The following is a 22,543-nucleotide window of genomic DNA, read 5'->3' as shown; positions in this document are numbered from 1 at the left end:
CTTAAAACAAATAAACAAACAAACAGAGGAACAGGGAAAAACAGCTCAGCAGAGGGAGGAGTTCCAGGTGAAACTTAGAGACCCAGTGATTCCCTGTGTGGGGCTCAAAACACAAGGTCCCTGTGATCGTGTTTAAGGCCAGGGTGTCCCAGGCCAGTGTGGATTACCTCGAACCCACTGAGGAGGCTCCTACAACCATGACTAATGAACATCAAGAGCTAATGGACTCCTCTTCTTTCTCAAAGCCTCTGCCAACTCTGCGGCCAAGAATTATAAGCATTTAGAAAATAATTATACATCTGGACAAATCAGTTTCAGTCTATTGGATTGAATATAATCATATTAAAATATAATGAATACATTCAAACACACAATACATGATTAAATAGTCACCTTAGGAACCAGTGCCGGTGAAGCATGCTGGCTGGTAACCAAGAACTATGTGGCAAGACCCCACAGCAGCCGGGACAGAAGTAGAAAGCCACCCCAGGCTTGCAATTGATTTCTTTGTCACCTTTGGTTTACGTTCTAATTTACTTCCTCCCACCCTGGTTCAGGCGAATCCGCACAAACTGGTTGTGGTTCTTTCAACCTGATTTTGTTGGCTGGTGCTAATCTTTGTGTCATTTGGGATGCAAAGGCGGAGTGGGGGAGGCAGGATGTTTTTGGCGGGCTGATGGCCAGAGACTGCAATCTTCTGAGCAGTCAGGGGTCTGCCTAGGGTCTCTGCCAATCCCATTGCACGGGGCATCTCACTCATGTCCTCCCTCAGGAGGCGAGGACACCAAACAGCAGTGGTGCTTCTAAACCCTTATTATCCTTGGCTTCTGGATCACAGCTGGGACCGCCCTCTGACTGCACTCATTGAGCATATCTCCAGGTTTCTGGGCCTGGATGAAGACTCAGGCTCTATGGGAATCCCAGGGAAGCTGAGCCTCCATCTGGCAGCTGACCTGGAGACCTGAAGCATGCCTTGGCTAAGCATGCCTTTCCCCACTGACTTGCCCTGGACCAAATACTTGGTCTCAGCTCTCTGTGGCCTCTTTGTGCCCTGCGCTCTGCTTCCTGGCCCAGCCCAGCCCAGCCCAGTTCAATCAGCTGACAGATGGTGACACTGATGCAGGAGAGCTGGGTCCCCAAATTGGGGTGAAGCCCGGGAAGGTTCTTTTTGCTGTTTTTTTTTTTTTTTTTTTTTTTTTTTTGAGATGGAGTCTCACTTTGCCGCCCAGGCTGGAATGCAGTGACGCGATCTTGGCTCACTGCAACCTCCGCTTCCCGGGTTCAAGTGATTCTCTTGCCTCAGCCTCTTGAGTAGCGGGGACTATAGGCACACACCACCATGCTCAGCTAAGTTTTGTATTTTTAGTAGGGACAGGGTTTCACCATGTTGGCTAGGCTGGTCTTGAACTCCTGACCTCAGGTGATCCACCTGCCTCAGCCTCGCAAAGTGCTGGGATTACAGGCGTGAGCCACCGTGCCCAGCTGGGTTCTTGGCTTCACTCAGGAAACAATTCCAGGGTGAGCCAGTGGCAGAAGAAAACAGCTTTATTGAGGCAGCAGCGTTACAGCTCTGTGACTACTCCTGCAGAGCAGGGCTACCTCGCAGGCAGTGTGTGGAGAGCAGCAGCTCAGGGACAGTGCTGCAGTCATATTTATACTCACTTCTAATTATATGAAAATTAAGGGGAAGGCTATTCAGAAATTTTTAGAAGAGGGGTGGTAACTTCTGGGTGTTGCCATGGCAATGGTAAACTGTCATGGCACTGGGGGGCGTGTCTTATGGGGAGAGGTGCTTCCAGTCCTTCTTCCCTGTTTTAGCCAGTCTTCAGTCTGGTCTAGAGTCAAGTCCTGCCTCCTACCTCAACATCACAGGTGGAGACTGGAAAATGTCAAGGGTAGGGCAAAGGGAACAGTACAAGTCTTGGTGGTCAGCTTCAGAAGCAGACCCGCAACCTCAAAGGAAATGGAGCCCAGGCTGGGGCTGTTTGTTTTTGTGCTGCCTCTAGATGTGGGATCCTGGCCCCTGGGAACAGATCAGACTCAGGCACCTGGGTGGGCACTGGCCAAGAGAAGCCCTAGGTGAAGGAGCCTGGTGGTACCTGCCGGCGGAGTCACTGTCCAGTAGGGCGGTTCTATGCCCCCTGCATGCCCCGTACCCTCACGGGCCTCTGCCCACTGCCTGGGACTCTGCTGCCTTAGTCACCGCTCAGGCTTCCAGCATTTTCCCAGGAGGACTGACTAAACTGAGATCGTGAGTTGGTGGCTCGCAGGCCCGGTTCAGCCCACAAACAGGTTTGTTGTTGTTTCTTCTTGTTTACTTGTGTCTTTGTTATGGTTTTCTCCCAAAGTGTTTTGAAACTTTGAAGTCGTTGCCAGCATTTGAAAAATCAGCTGATTTATTAACAATCTGGATTTTCAGCTCCTCTTTAAATCATGACATCTGGCAATGCCGGGCCATACTCACTCATAGCAACAATGGATGGGTGATGAGTCGTGGCAACTGCTTTGCACAAAGGGAGCCATTTCCTCGTGGTCTTTGCCTCTTGGCATGACTGCCGGTCCCTGTAGGCATTTGAGCTGGACTTCCCTGTTTTATAAGAGAGAAAAAACACAGGTACATCTCGAGTGGATGACACAATAGTATGAATTAGATCCTGGTGCTTCCACAGGGAGAAAGATCTAGGTACTTTGTAGTAGTCTGCTCAGGCTGCCATAACAAAATACCATAGACTGGTGGGTGGGGAGCTTAAACTATAGCTTAACAGCTATTATTTTCTCATAGCTCTGGAGGCTGGAAGTCCAAGATCAAAGTGCCAGCATGGTCAGGTTCTAGGGAGGACTCCTTTCCTGGCTTGCAGACAGCTGCCTTCTTGCTGTGTCCTCACATGGCAGAGATAGAGATCCCTCTCTTCCTCTTCTTATAAAGCCACAGTCCAATTGGATTAGGGTCTCACCCTTAAAACCTCATTTAAAATGACCTCCCCTAACTCCTATCTTCAGCTATAGTCACATTGTGTTTGAGGGCTTCAATGTAGGGATTTGGATGAGGGATACAATTCACTCCATAGCATATCTGGAATTCAAGATGTGTATTTAAGGGCTGGGAAGGGAAATTAAATGACCAATGGGAGTCTTGGGTCATCCAAGCATGTCACAAAAATGGAAAGAAACCATTGCCATGAAATGGATCAACTTGGCAACAGAGACGGGTACACAGCTCATGTTCCCCCATCTACAGATACTGCTTCTCAGTCGTCCCGGGAGAAATACAGCTTATGGCAAATTCAGGACATCTTTCCTTCAAATATTTGCTTGAATTATCCAGATTGGGGGTCAACACTGGACTTCCAGTCTCTACCGTTCTGTAACGTCTCTGGGAAGTTCTGTGCCGCCATGCTGGTGTTAGGGTGGAGTGGGGAGTGAGTTCAGGGAGGCTGGCGTGAGGGTCTTGCCACCACCCATTCCAGGAGCCCCTGGTCTGGCATCAAGAAGGCCTCTGGCCTGCAAGAGAAGCCGTGCGACCCTAGGAAGCCACTCAGCCTCTCTGTCTCACTCCACCCAATTGTGAACCAGGGATTGATGAGGTCAGTCTCTTTTGTAGGTCACTCTTCATGTGAGTAGATAATTTTGAGCCCTGGTTAAGGACACTGCACTGTAGTGGGTGCACGGAATGAAGGATTCGGCCCCAGGACTCAAGGAGGCCCATGGGCCTCTGGCTCCACCATGGGTCTCCTGAGCTTCCCGCCAAACTCCAGGATCCTGGATCTTCCCACAGCCTGCCTCCAATGAGTGAATCTGCCTCATACTCACTGCTCCTGCTTGGCGAGGGTGATGGGAAGATATGGTATTAGTGGGTAATTAAGTTATTAGCTGCCAAACTTAATTGCTCTCAGGAGTATTTTAATTGTAGCAGGGGACTCAAAAACAGAAAGCCTTGGAGACAGCAGACATCATAGAAACAGAAGGAAGGGGGAGTATATGTGAGGGTGCGTGTGTGAGAGTGCGGTGTGTGTGTATGTATGTAAGAGTGTATATGTATGCATGTATGTGTGTATATATGTGTGAGTGTGTGTGATGTGTGTGGATGTGTGTGCATGTTTGTGTGTGTGTATGTGCCATGCACGTGAATGCATAAGTGGGAATGTTTGTGAGTGGTGTGTATATGTGTATGTGTAGTGTGTGTGTTTGTTACGTGTATGAGTGTGTGCATATGTGCTGTGCATGTGAGTGTGCATAAGTGTAAGTGTATATGTGTATCTGTAGTGTGTGAATGTATATGTGTATGAGTGTGTGTGCATGTTTATGCACTGTGTGTGTGACTATGTATAACTGTGAGTCTGTATATGTATGTGTAGTAAGAGTGAGTGTATATGTGTATGAGTGTGTGCATATGTTACTGTGTATGTGTGTGAGTGTAGTGTGCAAGAGTGCATGCAAGAGCTTGTGAGTGTGCATATGTGTGTGTTTATGAGTGTATCTGTGTGTGTATGTGTGAGTTTGTGTGCTTATGTGAGCATGTGTGGTGTGAGTATGCACATGTGTGTGTCCATGTGTGCTATATGAGTCTATGTGAGTGTACATGTGTGTAAGAATGTGCATGTGTGGTGTGCATGTATGAGTGTGTATGTTCGTGGGTGTGTGTAGATGAGTGTGAGTGTATGTGTGGATGTGAGTGTATGATAGTGTGTGTATGAATGTGTGTGTGTACGTGTGTGTGTGCATAAGTGTGAGTGTGTGAGGTATGTGTGAATGTATGTGTGTATGTGTGGTATGTGTGAGTGTATGTGTATGTATGAGTGTGTGAGTGTGTGTGAATGGGTGGACACAAGCGTCAGTGTGTATGTATGAGTGTATGTGTAAGTGTGTAAGTGAGCATACGTGTAAGAGTGTGTGTGCGCACATGTGTCTAACAGGACCTGCCTCTGTGATCTCTGCCAGGGCGCCCATCAGTGCAAACCGCCGGGGTGAGCCCAGGTCTGAAGGTGGCCACCAGCCTCTGGCCTACTCCAGGTGGGTTTAGAGTGAGCCAGCACAGCCATCAGAGAACCTTCTCAGAGCTAGACCAGCTGCCCCAGGAAAAAGATGGTGACCCTAAATATTATCCTACCAGAAAAGTCAGGCCTGGGGCTGTGGCCTCCATGGTTGGGGTGCTTCCTTTTGGCGGTGAGAGATGGATTCTCCAGGGAGAGCTGGGCCACCAGATATTTCTCTGTCCTGTGGCTTGACTGCTTCTAGGAACTTCCTGGGCTGAAGACAAGGGACTTTGACAAGGGCTTGATTTGGAATGTGGGGAATTTTTATTGTTCCAGTTTGTTTTTCCCAAAGCAGGTTTATGGGGGCAGGGTGAAGGGACAAGAGCTGGGGCTACTCCTCTGGCAGCTGCTCCTGAGTGTGAGGGGCAAAGCCAGCTGGGCTTCTGGGTGGGTGGGGACTTGGAGAACTTTTCCGTCTAGCTAGAGGATTGTAAATGCACCAGTTGGTGCTCTGTGTCTAGCTAGAGGATTGTAAATGCACCAATCGGTGCTCTGTGTCTAGCTAGAGGATGGTAAATGCACCAATCAGCACTCTGTAAAATGGACCAATCAGCAGGACATGGGCGGGGCCAAATAAGGGAATAAAAGCTGAGGACCCGCCCCCGCACAGGGGCAACTCACCAGGGAGTCCTCCTACTGTGTGGGTGTGTTGTTCTTTCACACTTCATAATAAATCTTACTGCTGCTCACTCTTTGGGTCCGCTCCACCTTTAACACTCACCGTGAGGGTCTGCGGCTTAGTTCTTGAAGTCATCAAGACCACGAACCCACCAGGAGGAACAAACAACTCCAGACGGGCCACCTTTAAGAGCTGTAACACTCACCGCGAGGTCCATGGCTTTATTCTTGAAGTCAGCGAGACCAAGAACCCACCAGAAGGAATAAATTCCACGCACAGGTGGGCACAGAAACTAAAGGTGGGCTCAGCTGCGTGCAGGTGATGACTGGGTCGCAGCTGGGCCAGGTTGGGAGCCATCTGGGTACTTTCACAGTCTGGAGACAAGCTCCAGATTATGGTGGTGTTCTAATCTATTATTTTTTCTTTATCGGTTTATGATTCCTCTCTAAAAGAGAATTGCTTCATCAACTATTTGGTTATCCTGTAATATAATCTGTATAGAAAAGGCAGGACAGTTGTTTGGTTCTCTTTTCTTACTACTTTTAAAAGAGTAATTACTTTAATGCCTTAGCAATTACATTCATGTCAATTTTCAGGATGATGAGTTGTACCATATTTGGTCATTGCATATGCCTTCCGGTTGGTTTCTCTGTCATTTGACATCATTGAGAGCTTATCCACTTTTAGGCCTGACAAGACTTTTCGTATTTCCTCCCATGGAACTGGTTACTTAGCTGGAAATGGTATTTAGAGACTACAATTTGGGTGCTGATTGCCTGAGTTTTATTACCTTGACGTCTTTTCAGTGACAAAACTGACATGTCCATATTTTTTTGAAGACAAAAATAAATTATGAGTTCACACTGATATTTTTATTCAGACTAGATTTCAGAGTTTTTACTTAACCTTAAAATTGTTATATTTACAGCTCTTTTCTCTAACATGGAAAATCTTGATTCCTAATGATGTTACATGAATCTCTTATGTATGATTTCTTTGTGGTTCTTTTTGTCCTGAGACTATGTCTCAGTTGGAAAGCTCAGTCAAAATACTATGTTTTCAAGTAACTTGAAAAAAACGATTTTCTCTGTAGCTAAGCCATTAACTTGAAATACAGTTGTGTTTGTGTGTTCCAGTTCATTTTCTATTTAAGGAATTGCTTTGCTTTTTCATTTTGATACAATTTTTTTTCAAATCTGTAAAACTTTTGATTTATTTATGTTTGCTATTATAAATAGGCTCTGCTCATACGTTATCTTCTAACTCAGTATTGCTTCTACACATCTCCTATTAAGTTCTGTATGCTGGTCTTATATTCTAATGCTTTACTAAATTCACCTGTTATTTGTAATAGTTTTTTTATGAATTCTTTTGGATTTTCCAGACATATAATAATATCACCTTCAAATAACTTTATTTCTTTTCCCATCTTATGCCTCTAATTGCTTGTTTAATCATGTTGGTTAATGCCTACAATACAGTGTTAATAGCAGCAGAGATAGTGAACATCCTTGTATTTTTTTCTGGTTTTAGCAATAAAGTTTCTAGTGCTTCCTGGAAAGTAGGGTGCTGGCTTGTGAGCTGATGTGGAGGTGTATGTATTTATGTTCAGGAAATATATATAGTTCCCTGATTTTCAATGTTAATTTTATTGTTGTGAGCCATTCATAGGTCTTGGTTTTCATTTTGAAGAACCAGGGTTTAGGATATTTTGCTTATGTCAGTCTAAGCCAGGACCGAAGGGACGTTAGGGCTCCTGAGAAGTCTCACCTGCAGTAGAATTGTACGGAGGTGATTTGAAAAGCTAATTTCAGTTTTCAGATGTTGGCTTAGAATTTTGGCTTTGACTGTGTATGTATTCTATTTTCATGATGATATCTAATTGGTTTTGGATAGAGATAGGGAGAAAACAAGTTTTCATTTTATATCACATAGAAGGATTTCGCTTTTGCATCTTTCAAGGAATTCCATGGACATTTTCTACATCCTACATCAGCAGTTTTACATTTCTTTTTTGTACTTTTGAATGCATCTTAGTATTAAGATATTCAAAATGATGGCCAACAATCACCTCTGCAGAGTCAGTAAACACAAGTGCAATGATGAGATTTCATTGCTCATAAGCAGTTGAGTAGATGTGACAACCTGTCTTACATATTTAAGAGCTCCAGGCTCCCATGTTCCAGCAAATGCAGGGCTTAGCTTTGGGGCAGGCTGGAGCTCACACTCTGCCCCCATTCTCTTTTTTGTCAGCAACTCATACCTCATTACACACCATATGGCATGACCTGCACCATGCAACATTTTGTCCAAAAGATATCTTCAAAAAAGAATTATGTTCATCTATAACAAAAATAAATTCTTCTTGTGGGTTAAATGTGGTGCGTCTTTGCAGGGTTTTAGAGGAAAGGACCACGGGCAAAACCATTATCAAGCATTGAAAAAACTATGATTATAATGTGGCCCTCAACAATCGTAAAATCTAGCAGAGACTGCAAGATGCAAAAGACTCTTAACTTGATGCCCAACGTGGTTAAAAGGAAGGGAACATTCCTTGATGATTCTTTGAACTGGGTCTTCGAGTAACAGCCTGGGAACCACTGTTCCATGGGGCTCCCAGAGACTAAATAAAATCATTTAACCCATGCTTAGGAATTATTTATGCCCATAAACAATGCAGGCTCATCCTCCTCCATTCACAAACATTAGATTTTCAGCTCAATCTTGCTCCCAGTGATTGGAATTTTAGACACTTCAAAAGGGATCAAATCCATGAAAGACTTTGGTGTGCTGAGTCTGCTTGTAACCCATGTACCAGTTTGGTTGCTGAAGGCCACAGAGGCTGAAATATGCCTCCCTTCCTCAGAGGCTGGCACAGAGATTGATTTAAGAGTATACCCTGTGCCAGCCTCTGAGGAAGGGAGGTATATGGATACAGTCTGAGTGGAGTGGCCAACCTCATCATTTCAGCCTCTGTGGCCTTCAGCCACCAATCTGGTGCATGGGTTACAAGCACAGAGATCCATTTAAGAGTATACTGGGCTGGGTGCGGCGGCTCATGCCTGTAATCCCAGCACTTTGGGAGGCCGAGGCGGGTAGATCATGAGGTCAGGAGTTAGAGACCAGCCTGGCCAAGATGGTGAAACCCTGTCTCTACTAAAAATACAAAAATTAGCCGGGAGCGGTGGCGAGTGCCTGTAATCCCAGTTACTTGGGAGGCTGAGTCAGGAGAATTGCTTGAACCCGGGAGGCGGAGGTTGCAGTGAGCTGAGATTTGCCACTACACTCTAGTCCGGGCCACAGAGCAAGACTCCATTCCACCGCCGTCCCCCAGCCCCCGCCCCAAAAAAGTATACTTGGGCCTAAGTGTGGTGGCTCACACCTGCAATCCCAGCACTCTGGGAGGCTGAGGTGGGTAGATTGCTTGAGCCCAGGAGTTTGAGACCAACCTGGGAAACATGGTGAAACTGCATCTCTACAAAAAATACAAAAATTAGCTAGGAGTGATGGTGCCCACCTGTAGTCCCAGCTACTCAGGGGGCTGGAGGTGGGAGGATAACTTGAGCCTGGGAGGTCGAGGCTGCAGAAAGCTATGATTGCGCCACTGCACTCCAACCTGGGTGGCAGACTGCAACCCTGTCTCAAAAAAAAAAAAGGAAAAGAAAATAATTGGTGGTAATTTGTATGTCTTTTCATGACCACTATGCAATCTTTGCATGTAACAAAATTGCACTTGTATCCCATAAATTTATACAAAAAATTATTTATCCATGATGGCCAGGGCCTTGTTGGTTTTGTCACCAACATCACCAATGTATTCCAGTTACACTCTCTGATCTTCACATCACTATCTTCACAAAGATGGAAGTCTTTGTCTTTATTATCTGTGTGTGTGTGTTTTAATTTTTTTCTGAGACTAAGTCTCACTCTGTTGCGCGGGCTGGAGTGCAGTGGCGTGATCTTGGCTCGCTGCAACCTCCACCTCCCGGGTTCAAGTGATTCTCTCTCGTGCCTTACCCTCCTGAGTAGCTGGGGACTACAAGCGTGAGCCACCACGCACTGCTAATTTTTGTTTTTGTTTATTTTTAATAGACATGGAGTTTCACCATGTTGGCTAGTCTGGGCTCAAACTCCTGACCTTGGGTGATCCACCCCTCTTGGCCTCCGAAAGTGCTGGGATTACAGATGTGAGGCACCATGCCAGGCCTACAGTTTGTTTTTAAGGTCAATATGGAACCAAAGGGAATTAACATTGATTAAATGTGTGTTCAATACATGTTTATTGAACACCAATTATTGTAAGGATGCCCCTGCCTGGGCCTAAATGCCACACAGTGCACATCTGCACACCCAGTGCCTCAGAAGGGGAGAATCAAAGTCTGCCTTCTTGGATACCCTCAGGAACAAACCGATCCTTCAGACTGAAGGAGCAGGGACAGTCTTTCCCTGTTCCGTGTGTTTGTGTCTGAGTTCCCAGCTTGACTCCGAGCTCTGTGAGGCTACATCTGTGGTGGATTCACTTCTGCATGTCCCACCTCCATCCCGCTGTGTATCCAGTCCAGCGCCCATCTGAGCAGAGAAGGAGCTCAGTCACTATTAGTGCAAAAAGAAAAAAATGGAGAATGATAGTGTATTAGTCTGTTGCTTACTGCACTGCTATAAAGAAATCCCTGAGACTGGGTAACTTACAAAGAAAAGGGGTTTAATGGGCTCACAGTTCCGCAGGCTATACAGCAAGCAAGGCTGGGGAGGCCTCAGGAAACTTACAATTACGGTGGAAGGCCAAGGGGAAACAGGTATGTCTTCACGTGGCCAGAGCAGGAGGAAATGAGAGGAGAGAAGCACCTCACACTTTTTAACAACCAGATCTCATGAGAACTCTATCACAAGAACAGCATGAAAGTGGGAAAAATTCACCCCGGTAATCCAGTCACCTCTTACCAGGCCCCACCTCCAACATTGGGGATTACAATTTGACATGAGATTTGAGTGGGGACACAAATCCAAACCATATCAGGTAGCTAGCATATGTAGCACCTGCTCTGTGCCTAACACTTTACAATAACTTTAAAAGGTAGGTGTTATTATCAGGTTCATTTTGCAGATCAGGAAACTGAAGCCCAGAGAGGTTAAGTCACGTGCCCAAGGTCACACAGCCCGTAAGTGGCACAGCCAGGATTGGGACTGCATGGTCTAATTTGATTAGCGATGTTCTTAACAACATCACTCCACCATTCTCTGCATATCATGGGTTGGTAAAAGTGACGCAGGTGACCCAGTGAGCACTCAAAGGGTAGACCCAGGGTTGCATCACTTTTTGGGTGGATAAGAGTGCCTCCTACTGGTCTGAGCCCTAAAAGAGTGGCCAGTGTTCCAGGGACATTTTCAGTGCTAAAGGAAGTGAGTAGGTCACCTATTGGAACGAAAAGCCGACAAGGGGCTGGTGGCTCATGTCTGTAATCCCAGCACTTTGGGAGGCTGAGGCAGGTGGATCACTTGAGGTCAGAAGTTCGAGACCGGTCTGGCCAACATGGCGAAACCCGTCTCTACTGAAAATACAAAAATTAGCCAGGTCTGGTGGTGTGCACCTGTAATCCCAGTTACTCGGGAGGCTGAGGTGGAGAACGGCTTGAACCTGGGAGGCAGAGGCTGCAGTGAGCAGAGCAGGGATCACACCACTGCACTCCAGCCTGGGAGACAGAACAAGACTCTGTCTCAAAAAAAAAAAAAAAAGGCTGATAAGGACCCTCATGTGGGTCTAGGAATTAGCCCAAAGCGCTAACTTCAAGACTGAGGCTCAAAAATCCAGCTCCTCCCAGCTGACCTTTCAGATGGTGATTGTAAAGGCAATTAGCAAATGGACTTTAGAGGACAAATTCTGGAAATTAATCGTCCTTAGGAATCGCATCAGAAAATGAGGTAGCCAGTTAATTTGGGGACAAGGAAGCTCATTGGGGAATGCACCTTGGGTCCCAAGATGCATAAGGCTGTGAGGACTCAGGAGGTGCCTGTGTCTTGGAGAAGCTTCCAGTTAAATGGAAAGATGGAGGTCTGTCTTCTCTGCAGATGCCAACATGGGGTGCTTCATTAGTTGGCCAAGGGTGGGCAGTCCGGCTCGTGCAGGGCAGTTTGGCTTCCCCCGTTGTTATGCCAGCAGGCAGCTGTGACTGGGAGAGGGGAATTCTGGAGAGATGGCTTCTGACTGCAGGAGCCAGCTCCATTTTGGGTCCCCTGGCTTTGTGTTTTTCTGGCACATCCCGAGTGACTCAGTAAGGGCACCAGAGGCCAGCTGAGCAGCAGGAGCGATTGTTCCTTACAGGGAGCTGCCACCTTCAGTGCCGTGCGCCTGTTGAGCTGTGGGCAGGTTCCAAGTCATTAAATGTATTGGGCTCAGAAGCCTGGCGACCATCAGCTTGGAACATCCTTGCAGAGAGCTCCTGGTGTTCTCATCTGGGTGCCCTGCTCTGATGTCCACACTGCCTTGGGGGGGACCTGACAAGAGAAGGGACTCAACATATTCAGAAGTTTTTGCATATGGGGAGCTAATTGCTGCTTTTTGAAATATGCATTTACCACCAATCACAACTTCCGTGGTGCTGGGACTGCCATGGCAACTAAAAGCATATCTGAAAATAAAATGTCATTTTTTTTTTTTTGCGTTTCTACTGTAATGACACACTTGTTTCTCCTGTTTAACTTAACGAGCTAACTAGAGAAGTCTCCAAGAGTTTCAGCATGTGCAGCGTGTGTGGGGAAGTGGGTGTTGTAGTGTGTGTGAATATATGAGTCATAGGCATGTGTAAGTGAGCGGCGTACGGGTGCGTGCTGATGGGGACAGAGTGTGCAGCTGTGTGAAGTTGCGTGGGAGCCATGTGGGTGTGGGGGTGAGTGCTCCTGGGCATATGTCTCAGGAAACAGGCGAGTGAAGACATGCCTGTTTCCCCTTTGCCTTCTGCCATAATTGTAAGTTTCCTGAGGCCTCCCCAGCCATGCTAGGTGGGTCTAAGATCACCTCTAGGCTATGAATGTTACAAGGCTGATCTGTGAGCACGCATCTGAAGACCAGTGTGTGCATGTGTGTGTTTGAGGCCAAGTGCTGTTGCGTGGATGCATTGCACATGTGCTGTTTGGTGAGACATGGCTTCTTGCTTTGAGACACTTACTCTCTTTAAGGTATCTTTGAGATCCCAGCCCTTGGGAAGTTCCAGCCCAGTCACAGGACATAACACCCTTTGGGGAACCAGAGACCTCAGAGGTCAGGGGCACCCAGACACCATCTGGTCCAGCTCTGAGCTAAGGCCATGGGGGTTTCTGGTCCAGGTGGAAATTACAAAGCATCCAGTTGGTTTATGTGTCTGTCCTTCATTCATTCACCCCTGGTTTATGTGTCTGTCCTTCATTCATTCACCCCAGTGGCTGATGAGTTACGCACAGGGCCTTGGGCTGAGCCTGTTTCATTCGAGCCAAATGAGGCTAATTTTCAGCGGGTACTGTGTGGGCAGATTTACAACAACAATCTACAACAATAATGTCCACCATCCACATACAGCTCTTCAAGTCTTCTTCCTGCTTTCTACAGTCATTTTCTGAGCCTGATCTCCTAAAAGCTGAGTTTGATAGGAGACCGCTTCCCAGGCATGGGCATGCACCTCTTGCCAGAATTGAGAGAGCAGAAAGAGGGCAGAGGGACTCTTCCCAGGATGCGATATTCAGGGGCCAAGCAATGAGAAATGGAGATTCATCTGTGTGTGGCTGCAAGAAGCCATTGCCTGCTGCAACGTGCAGACATCCTTATGAGCACAGCTTTCTCAGATGGGTCCCTGATCCATGGTGGCCAGGGCTTTGTTGGTTTCGTCACCGACGTCTTCCAGTTACAGTCTCTGAACTTCCTATCTCTAGAGAGTCTTTGTTTGTCTTCATTACTGTTTGTTTTTAACTTCAATGGAACCAAAAAGAGCTGACATTGATTAAATGTGTGTTCAATACATGTTTATTGAGCACCAGTTACTTTAAGGTTGTTCCTGCCTGGGCTTAAATGCCACACAGTGTGCATCTAGCCTGGGGTTTTTCTCAACACAGTGTTGGGAGGAGGGGATGGAGATTGTAGACAAATGACAGTAGAAGTAGGCAGAGATGAGGGGTGCCTTAACTCAACCAAGGGAGAGGGCCAGGTCAAGGACAGCTTTTCAGAAGAGGTGACACCTGAACTGAGTTGTAAGGGACAAGTAGGCGGTAACTGGATATCAGAGAGAGAGAGAGAGATAGAAAGAGGATGTTGCCACTTGGTGACATCAAGTAGACCTAGAGATTCTGTATGCATGGGCTGCAAGTCTGCACTGGAGCTGGTAACGGGATGCCGTCTTGGATGCTCTTTGCTTTAAGGAAGTTAGGAGGATATTGCCCTGGGATTGTGACAGCATCACCAAGTTTGGGAGACTTGGCAAGAGCCCTTCGCCGTTACGTGGTGATTTCCAGCTCAGTCCCCCATTTTGTTTCCATGGATTTCCTGGTGTCAGCAGCAAGGAAACAAATGATGCTGGTGAGGTGCTTTGCTTCCTTGCAAGTTGCAATCACGTTGGCAGCTATAGCTCTCTCCACACTGCTCATACTCCAGCAATGCCCATGGGGGTACGAATGGAAAAATACCTGTAAATATTAAGGTTGGCTCCAAAAGCCCATTACTGGCTTGTTGTGCAATACCCTCTGGTGACATTGAGGCCTTATTAATAACTAAACATCTGTCACAACTGTAATTATATTTCTTGTGCCAGGATTGTGTTTCTACCATTGTCCTGTGTAAACACGGAAGGGAGGGTGTGAATTATTTAGGCGGCCGGCTTTGAGAAAAATAATCGCCCAGCACTGTGCAGGCTGTAAGTTTCTGTCAACTCCTTTCAGAGTCTCAGTGCCTTCGCTGACGTTCCTTTGATGTGCTCCTAAATCTCTCTGAGAACATCGCCCTGGACCCCCGATGCGGCTGCCAGAGCAACCCGGAGAGGGGAAGCCCGAGAATGAGAAAAAGGGGGACGGAGGAGCCCTCGGACGGGGAGAGAAGCCGCCGAGGAGCCAGGCCCCCGACTTCCCCACCTGGCAAGTCTTCTTCCCCCAAACCCCAGGATCTAGATTGTTTGGCAGCCCTCAGGTAGGGGGTGGTGCGGGGTCCAGGAGCCTTTGCCGCTGCTGTGTGTCTAGGTTGGAGAGGAGAATCTATGAACTGGACATCTGGGAGAGCTGTCCCGGCTGGGTACAGAGATTCTGTCCTATTTCTTGAGCCTATTTGAGATGTGTGGATGGAACGAAGGGATGGGTTTGCAAACCGACTCTTGGGGAGAGACATGCTTGTTTTCAGGTGAACAATGACAAATATAACTTACAGAGTGTGGACTATGCACTAGCATAAAAATGGAAGCTTTGCATAGACAATTTCAATCAATTCTCAAATAATTTAATAAGGATGTTGTTAGTCTCGCTTTGACAGGAGGAAAGTAACACAAACATTAGGCAGCTTGACTAAGATGACACAGCCAAAGGCAAACCTGGGATTCCTACCCAAGTCTCTCTGAATTCCACCCCCACCCATCGCTAAAAAAAAAAAAAAAAAAATTATGCTCCTAACCACTAGGCTACCCTGTCTCTCTCTGGTCATTGATGCGGTCAGTTCGGGGTGAGGAGTTTTCTATGCTACCAAGCCACAGGCTTCCCTGGGTTTTTGATCTTACTCTTTTTCTTTTCCTCGGAGACCCTCGGCTGTACAAACTCAAGAGGAGTTGCAATTCTGGGTGTGGTTTGGTATAGAACGCAGTTTTGGTCTGTGTGATGCTGGCATCAAGGAATTGGTCTATGGTGAGTCCTATAAATGGGTACATTCTGAAATTGTCTTCCTAAGGCTGTTCAGAATGGGATCTCCAGCTCTAGCCACCAGCTTTCAGTGGCGGCTAAAAGCGTATATGGTGGGGGCAGTTAGTTTAGAGATAGGCTTATGGGGAAGAAAAGGAAGTGGATGTATTTATGGTGACTACAGCTCCTGGTGTTCAGCAATTTCTCCCATGAGCAGGGGGCCAGACTGTAGGACCCAGGAACAGGATGCTGCAAGACTCTGTTCAGAACCTTCTCCAACACAGCTTGACTTTTGAGAAGTCAAGAGCGGGAGCTGATGAGACCCCTGGCCAAGGGAACGCTTACCAACTAGGGGAGCCACTCTCTCAGCCTCTGAGGAAGGATCTGGAATAGGACAGTGTAAAGCTGGAAATGACAAATGCTGAAGGGCAGGCTCAGAGCAAGGAAGGCTGGCTAGAGTCAGAGAACATTTTGGGATGGTCTCCCCATCTCAGCTCATCCCTTCCAGGAGAGGACCCCCACCAAAGGCAGTCGTGGTTGGACTTTCACCAGCCTAGGATAAATGAAAGGATGCTGAACACTTCCCCTGGAAAAGAGGTGGGGCATGTTGAAAAAAGGAGGTAAGAACTGAGTCAGAGAAACATTTCTGTAAGTCCTAGGAGGGCTGCCTTGAGTGACAAGTACAGTTGGTGCAACGGAGGAAAGGGATATTTGCCTGCCTCTGTAGATCTGAGGATATCACACAGCAAACAGAAAAGAAATCTTTTTGCTCAACACATTGTCACATTAAAAATGTTTCCTCATTTTTTCCTGCATTTTGGGAATTTGGAATTTTTTGGCCAGAGTTGTGAGCGGCATGAATTAGGCAGTTTAGTGTCACCTGTCTCTAGGGGACAGCGATGACCCAAGGAGTCAGTTTCTCCCAAGGCGTGTGCTTCTCCTTTGGGGCTGAACATAAACTCCCTTTAGGGCCCAGGGCTAAGGGTCTCTACACCTCCTGGCTGTTCCCATCACACATTGGCGTGCACACGCGCGCGCGCACACACACACACACACGATGAACATATTTTTGTTTTTGTTATTCCTTCCTTGGGCATGTACCCACACATTCCCCAAAGATTTCTTTGTGTAGTGGGCTGAGAGGGAGAGAGCCAAAAAGCAGGAGATTAGGTGGGACCAGAGGAGGGAGATCTGTGGTCAAGGTCTCGGCTCCAGGGAGCTGGACATGGAGGGGAGTGGGAACATAGCTCATCTGGAACGCGTTCTCCCATTAGGTTCAGCAGTAATGTCGTCTCTCAGAGTGCATCACCTCCTGCCCTTCAGTTCTCTGGCTGGTAACCTCCTTCAGATAAAGCACAGCCTGGGTATTGTGAGACCCTTGAGAGAAAGGAGTAAAAGAGAAGGCAATCCCCATCTACAGGTCATCTTCTCCAGGTGCACTGAAAGAAGCATGTTGACAGCTTAGCAAAAACGGGGGCACCAAGGGCCTCCTCTGACCCCAAAGCATGCTCAAAGAGCCACCACTGCTTCCTAGCTGTGGTGGCTTGAGCGGTTATGCACAGCATGGGCAGGGCAGGCGAAGTTAGAAAGCAGAGAGGAACCTCCTTGATGTGTCTCGTCTTCCGTCTCCAGATCACTTTCACGTCTCCCAGAGCCATATTGCTTGCAAGGGACAGAAGGCCAGGAGAGTTCTCAGGAATGAAAAGGGAAACATGCTAGGGATATTTCCATGGGAGTGGGCAGAGGGAGGGTCTCATGAAATCCAAGTCCAGAGGTGCAGCTCTGGGATTACAGGTGGCCGCCACCAAACCCAGCTCATTTTTGTATTTTTAGTAGAGATGGGGTTTCACCATGTTGACCAGGCTGGTCTCAAACTCCTGACCTCAAGTGATACACCCGCTTTGGCCTCCCAAAGTGCTGGGATTACAGGCTTGAGCCACCGTACCCGGCCTTGATTCCTTCTTAATCTCACCTCATGTAATGTAGCCTCTGCTCCCATCAGTTTACTGATCAGATTCTGGAGGGAACAAGGGCTAGAGTCAGAGCAGAAGGAACGATGCCAGGCAATGGCCAGTCCAAAATTTAATTCATCATCAAAGACCTAGAAGGATGTGGAAAATCTGAGAAAGTTAAGTCTCTTGGGTTTCTCTGCCCATGTGAAAATGATTCCTGTCAAATAGCTACCCATTTGATAGTGATCAAATGGAGGAATCAGCATGGTCTCAATTCCAAATCCCCTGGGAAACAAGCCCATTGCTGTCCATTCCTGATGAAATCAATAGTGCCCAAGACAAGAGGGTCAGATGTATGAACGCAGCTGCTGCCACTCTAAATGGTCGGACAGAAGATGGGGAGAGGGAGTGACTGGAGAACTGGGGTGCCTCCTCATCCCCATGTATCCCCATTTTGTGCTGCTATAAAGGAATACCTGAGATTGGGCAATTGATTAAAAAAGAGGTTTATTAGGCTCATGGTTCTGCAGACTGGACAAGAAGCATGGCCTAATCTGCTTCTGTTGAGGGCCTCAGGAAGGTTCCAATCATAGTGGAAGGCAAAGCGGGAGCAGGAATGTCACATGGAGAGAGAGGGAACAAGAGAGGGGCAGGCTTTTTTAGAAAACCAGCTCTTGCATGAACTAATAGAGTGAGAACTCACTCATTATCAGAGGGAGGGTGCCGAGGCATTCATGAGGCATTCGCCTGCATGACCCAAACCCGTCCCACTAGGCCCCGTCTCCAACACTGGGGATCACATTCCAACATGAGATTTGGAGGGGACAAATATCCAAACTATATCATACCAGTTCCTTGAGCTATTAGATGTATTTCTTATTCTTGGAGTTAATTGATGCTCCATGAAGTGCTGGGAAGGTATTTGCTATTAAGGCTTTAAGTTGGAACTTTTCAAGAAGGTGATCCCTACAAGACCCAAAATAATGAACTGTGACTTGTGGAACAAAAGTAATAGGTTAGGCCAGGCGCAGTGGCCCACTTCTGTAATCCCAGCACTTTGGGAGGCCAAGGTGGGTAGATGTTGAGGTCAAGAGATTGAGACCATCCTGGCCAACATGGTGAAGCTCTATCTCTACTAAAAGTACAAAAATTAGCTGGGCGTGGTGGTGTGAGCCTATAGTCCCAGCTACTTGGGAGGCTAAGGCAGGAGAATCGCTTGAACCCGGGAGGCAGACATTGCAGTGAGCCGAGATCGTGCCACTGCACTCCGGCCTGGCGACAGACAGAGAGAGACTTTGTCTCAAAAAAAAAAAAAAAAAAGAAAAAAAAAGAAAAAGGCAATAGGTTAGACAAAACCGGCTGGGGACTGGAGAGGTAGGATACCACCCTTCCCACAGCCAGCCTTCCTTGCAGTCCATTGCCCCTCATTTGTCAGCCTACATCACTGCAGAAGATTCTAGATTGTCCACTCATGTCTTTGCTAAGGTGTCAACATGCTTCTCTCAATGCATCTGGAGGAGGTGACCTGTAGATGGTGACCTCCTTCTCTTCTCCTTCCTCTCAAACGTCTCACAAGGGAGTGAAGCAAGGAAGCCCTGACCTTTTTTCTAGCCTGTCAAGGTGACTCCCTGGCAAGGAGGTCTGAAAGGACACTCTAGCAGGAGGAAGCAGTGGGTACCTCCCTCAAGTCACTGTATGGTCTTGAGCTCATCTTTGGCTTATCATGGAAGAGTTGGGTGTGATCAATGGTGTTTAATTTTTTTTTTGTTTTATTTATAGAAACTTTTCTAAAATAAGTCATGTGGGGAATGCTAATACTCAGAAAGAGGACCCACTTTCGTTGGAGCAAGGTGTGTGTGTACGTATTTGGGATAATGGGGTGTCTCCCAAGACCCCTAAGAAGAGCAGTGAAATCCTTCACTTCTTTACTTTTTGTCCAGACTTTGAGATCTGGAGCTCTTTGGACCAGGTCTAGAGCTGACTCTTCCATGATGTCACCTAGAAGACAGACTCCAGGAACTAGAGTGATGCCCAGGTAGCTTCCACAAATGACAGCTAAGTAAACAACCCCACCACTATGGTGCGGCTCCAGCCCAATCCAAAGGAAGCTTTTTTATTCATATGGGGAGAAATGGAAGTGCACTATTGATATATGATCTAAAAATATCTCATGTTCCAAACAAAGTGTTTTTTCATATTTTGAAATGAAAACATGTAGACAAAGCAAGGATTTAGAATGCATGACTCATTAAATTGCTGACTCTGAAAGCAATGGAAATTGAAGGGGAACTTTTCTCTCTAGTTCTCCCTCCCACCCCTGCTCTGAATAGCTTATAAAAAAGTCTACACATAAACAAGACCTGTAAACTTCCTTGTGACGGAAGGTCACTCACAGTGAGAGGTTGAAGGAACTCAGCCTTTGTTGCCTGGATGCTGAGCTGCTCTTCCTTGCTAGATTGGAATCATCAGCTGGACTCCTCCTTGCTTGCCATCTTTACTTCTCTTCTTGCGTCTCTTCCCTGTCCCTAACAGGTGTCCAAGGACTTCCATCATGGCCCTTCTCTGGCCAATGGTCCTTCTTCCCCACAATGCTTGGCTCTTCTGGACTTCAGTGGTGCAGAACTCATCGGCCCTAAAAGGATGCATCATCCAGGAGCTGTGTCTTAGGGGAAAGTATACCTCATGTGGCATGCTAGCAGGATGCAGCAGTGGATACCTTCATCAAGCTCATCCTTGGCTTATAATGGAAGGGTTAGGCATGATCAATGGTGTTTAATGTTTTTTTGTTTTGCTCATGAAAGCTTTTCTAAAATAAGTCTTATGGGGAATGCCAATACTCAGAAAGAGGACCCAGTTTGGTTGTGTGTGTATGTATTTGGGAGAGTGGGTGCCCTCCAAGACCCCCCAAGAGGAGCAGTGAGATTCTTCACTTGAAGAGGCTACTGGTAGACTTCCATATGCTTGTTCCTAACCATTGTGTAAAAATCTCTGCTTCATTGAGGAGCACATTCCCTGCCTCCGTCTCCCTCGTTGCTATCACCTGCTTTTCTTCTAGTCACCTGTTCACTCCTGGAATTCCCTAGCAGCTTGTTCATTCTTATATCTACCGCAAGTTGTGATTATATCGGGGAGATGAATGAGCATGGGGATGACCAGGCAACATTCTCACCTCTTGTTGCCTCAACTTCAACTCTTGTGACCTTCTTTCCTGTTGACCTTCACTCCTATGGCCTCAACCTTGATCTTGTCATTCTCTAGAATGTGGACCCGCTGGGTGGGTGCTCACACTGCAACCTGCCTCTCTGCGGCATCCTCCTTGACAGCTGTTTTCCCTTGTTATGTCTGCTCCAGTATGTGGAGTGCTCCAGGGGAAAATCCTACATGGGTTGAGTATGATGGCTTAGGCTTGTAATCCCAGCACTTTGGACGGCTGAGGCAGGAGGATTGCTTGAGTCTTGGAGCTCAAGACCAGCCTGGGCAACATAGTGAGAACCCCATCTCTGCAAAACAAAAAAAATTAACCAGGAACAGTGGTGCATGCCTGTAGTCCTGGCCACTTGGGAGGCTAAGGGGGGAGGATTGCTTGAGCCCAAGAGTTGGAGGCTGCAGTGAACTATGATCATGCCACTGCACTCCAGCCTGGGCAACACAGAAAGACCCTGTCTTACTACTCCTACTACTACTGCTACTACTACTACTACTACTAAAAGATTCTACAAGGATATGGGACACAGATAAATGATCCTATATACTTCTAACCTTCAACCTCAACGAGGTCCTCAGTATGAGTCATGGTTCTAGTGATCAGGTCTCCATGACTATTTCAACCCCGACTCACTTGTCTTAAGAATGGTATCACCTCCTCACTCACAATTGCAACAAAGACTCCAGGCAGAAACGTCTTCAACTCCCTGTCCACCCAACTGTCACCTTTTCTACATTCAGCTCTGTCTTTGCTACTCCCTGCCCATTATAGTAGAGGACGGTCCTTTCTCAAGTCCAAGGACCACCTGCCACATGTGCTGGAATATCTCTTCCCTGCTGCACTGTATTCAGGGACCTTATTCCATCAGTTATACCTCCTCCATCCTATTCACCAATGTCTTCTTTCTTCCCCCAAGAAAAATTGCATACATTGCTCTATTTCTCCACTTTTCGTTTCCTCCTTTTTTTTTGAGACAAAGTCTCCCTCTATCACTCAAGCTGGAGTGCAGTGGCATGATCTTGGCTCATGCAACCTCTGTCTTCCAGATCCAAGCGATTCTTCTGCCTCAGCATCCCGAGTAGCTGGGATTACAGGTGCGTGCTACCAAACCCAGCTAATGTTTGTTTTTTTAGGAGAGACAGGGTTTCACCATGTTGACCAGGCTGGTCTCGAACTCCTGACCTCAAGTGATCTGCCCGCCTCGGGCTCCCAAGTTCTAGGATTACAGGCTTAAGCCACCGTGCCCGGCCTTGATTCCTTCTTAATCTCGCCTCATGTAATGTGGCCTCTGCTCCCATCAGCTTACTGATCAGATTCTAGAGGGAACAAGAGGTAGTGTCAGAGCAGAAGGAGCGATGCCAAGCAATGGCCAGTTCAAACTTTAGCTCAGCATCAAAATGTATCTGGTGAGTTTAAAAAAAATATGTATATACACTTGGGAAAGGACTGTCATTTCAATATATATACATTTGGAGGCCCTACCTCCTAAATCAGAAACTTTGCAGGAAGCACCTGGAATTCTGATCACTGGGCTCCTTCCCTGACATCCCTGCCAGGGTCTCGGAAGTCCCCAGGGCGAGGATTTTTGTCACCCTGCTGTCAGCTCAAGCATGCTTTGCTCACTCTTGTTCCATTGACCAAATCTTTTCCTTCTCAGTTTCCGCCATCCAATGGGAGTTTCAAATGGTCTTACCTAAGAAACTTTTCATCACTCTTTCACCCTCCTTGAGATTCTCGGACCCCACCTCTTCACAATCCGACTTTCACCTGGGATCCATTGACTTCCTTTGTGATTCTTCTAATGCAGCATGTTACAGATGAATGATTCTCAGAACATCAATGTAAATAAATATTCCTCTGAAGGTGCTTCATGGTCAGTAAAATTCGGATGATGGTC

The 22,543-nt window shown here is 47.0% G+C and overlaps 1 protein-coding gene across 2 annotated transcripts in view; it reads left to right on the top strand.

Moving 5' to 3' along the window:
* Window positions 1–22,543, top strand: part of CALN1 (calneuron 1) — a 668,523-nt gene that overhangs the window by 30,329 nt on the left and 615,651 nt on the right. The window contains exons 1-2 of one of the 2 annotated variants that reach the window (XM_026446607.2): window positions 5,678–5,931; window positions 14,551–14,742. The exons of the other annotated variant lie outside the window; for it this stretch is intronic. Coding sequence (XP_026302392.1) covers window positions 14,624–14,742 — 119 coding nt within the window. The 5' untranslated portion in view covers window positions 5,678–5,931; window positions 14,551–14,623. Of the gene's footprint in view, window positions 1–5,677; window positions 5,932–14,550; window positions 14,743–22,543 lie in introns of those variants that run through there. 2 annotated transcript variants of the gene reach the window in all.

Source organism: Piliocolobus tephrosceles, chromosome 8, assembly GCF_002776525.5.
Source record: "Piliocolobus tephrosceles isolate RC106 chromosome 8, ASM277652v3, whole genome shotgun sequence".
NCBI classification, from domain to species: domain Eukaryota; kingdom Metazoa; phylum Chordata; class Mammalia; order Primates; family Cercopithecidae; genus Piliocolobus; species Piliocolobus tephrosceles.
Note: the sequence above shows the minus strand (reverse complement) of the source record. Positions and strands in the feature narration are given on the sequence as shown.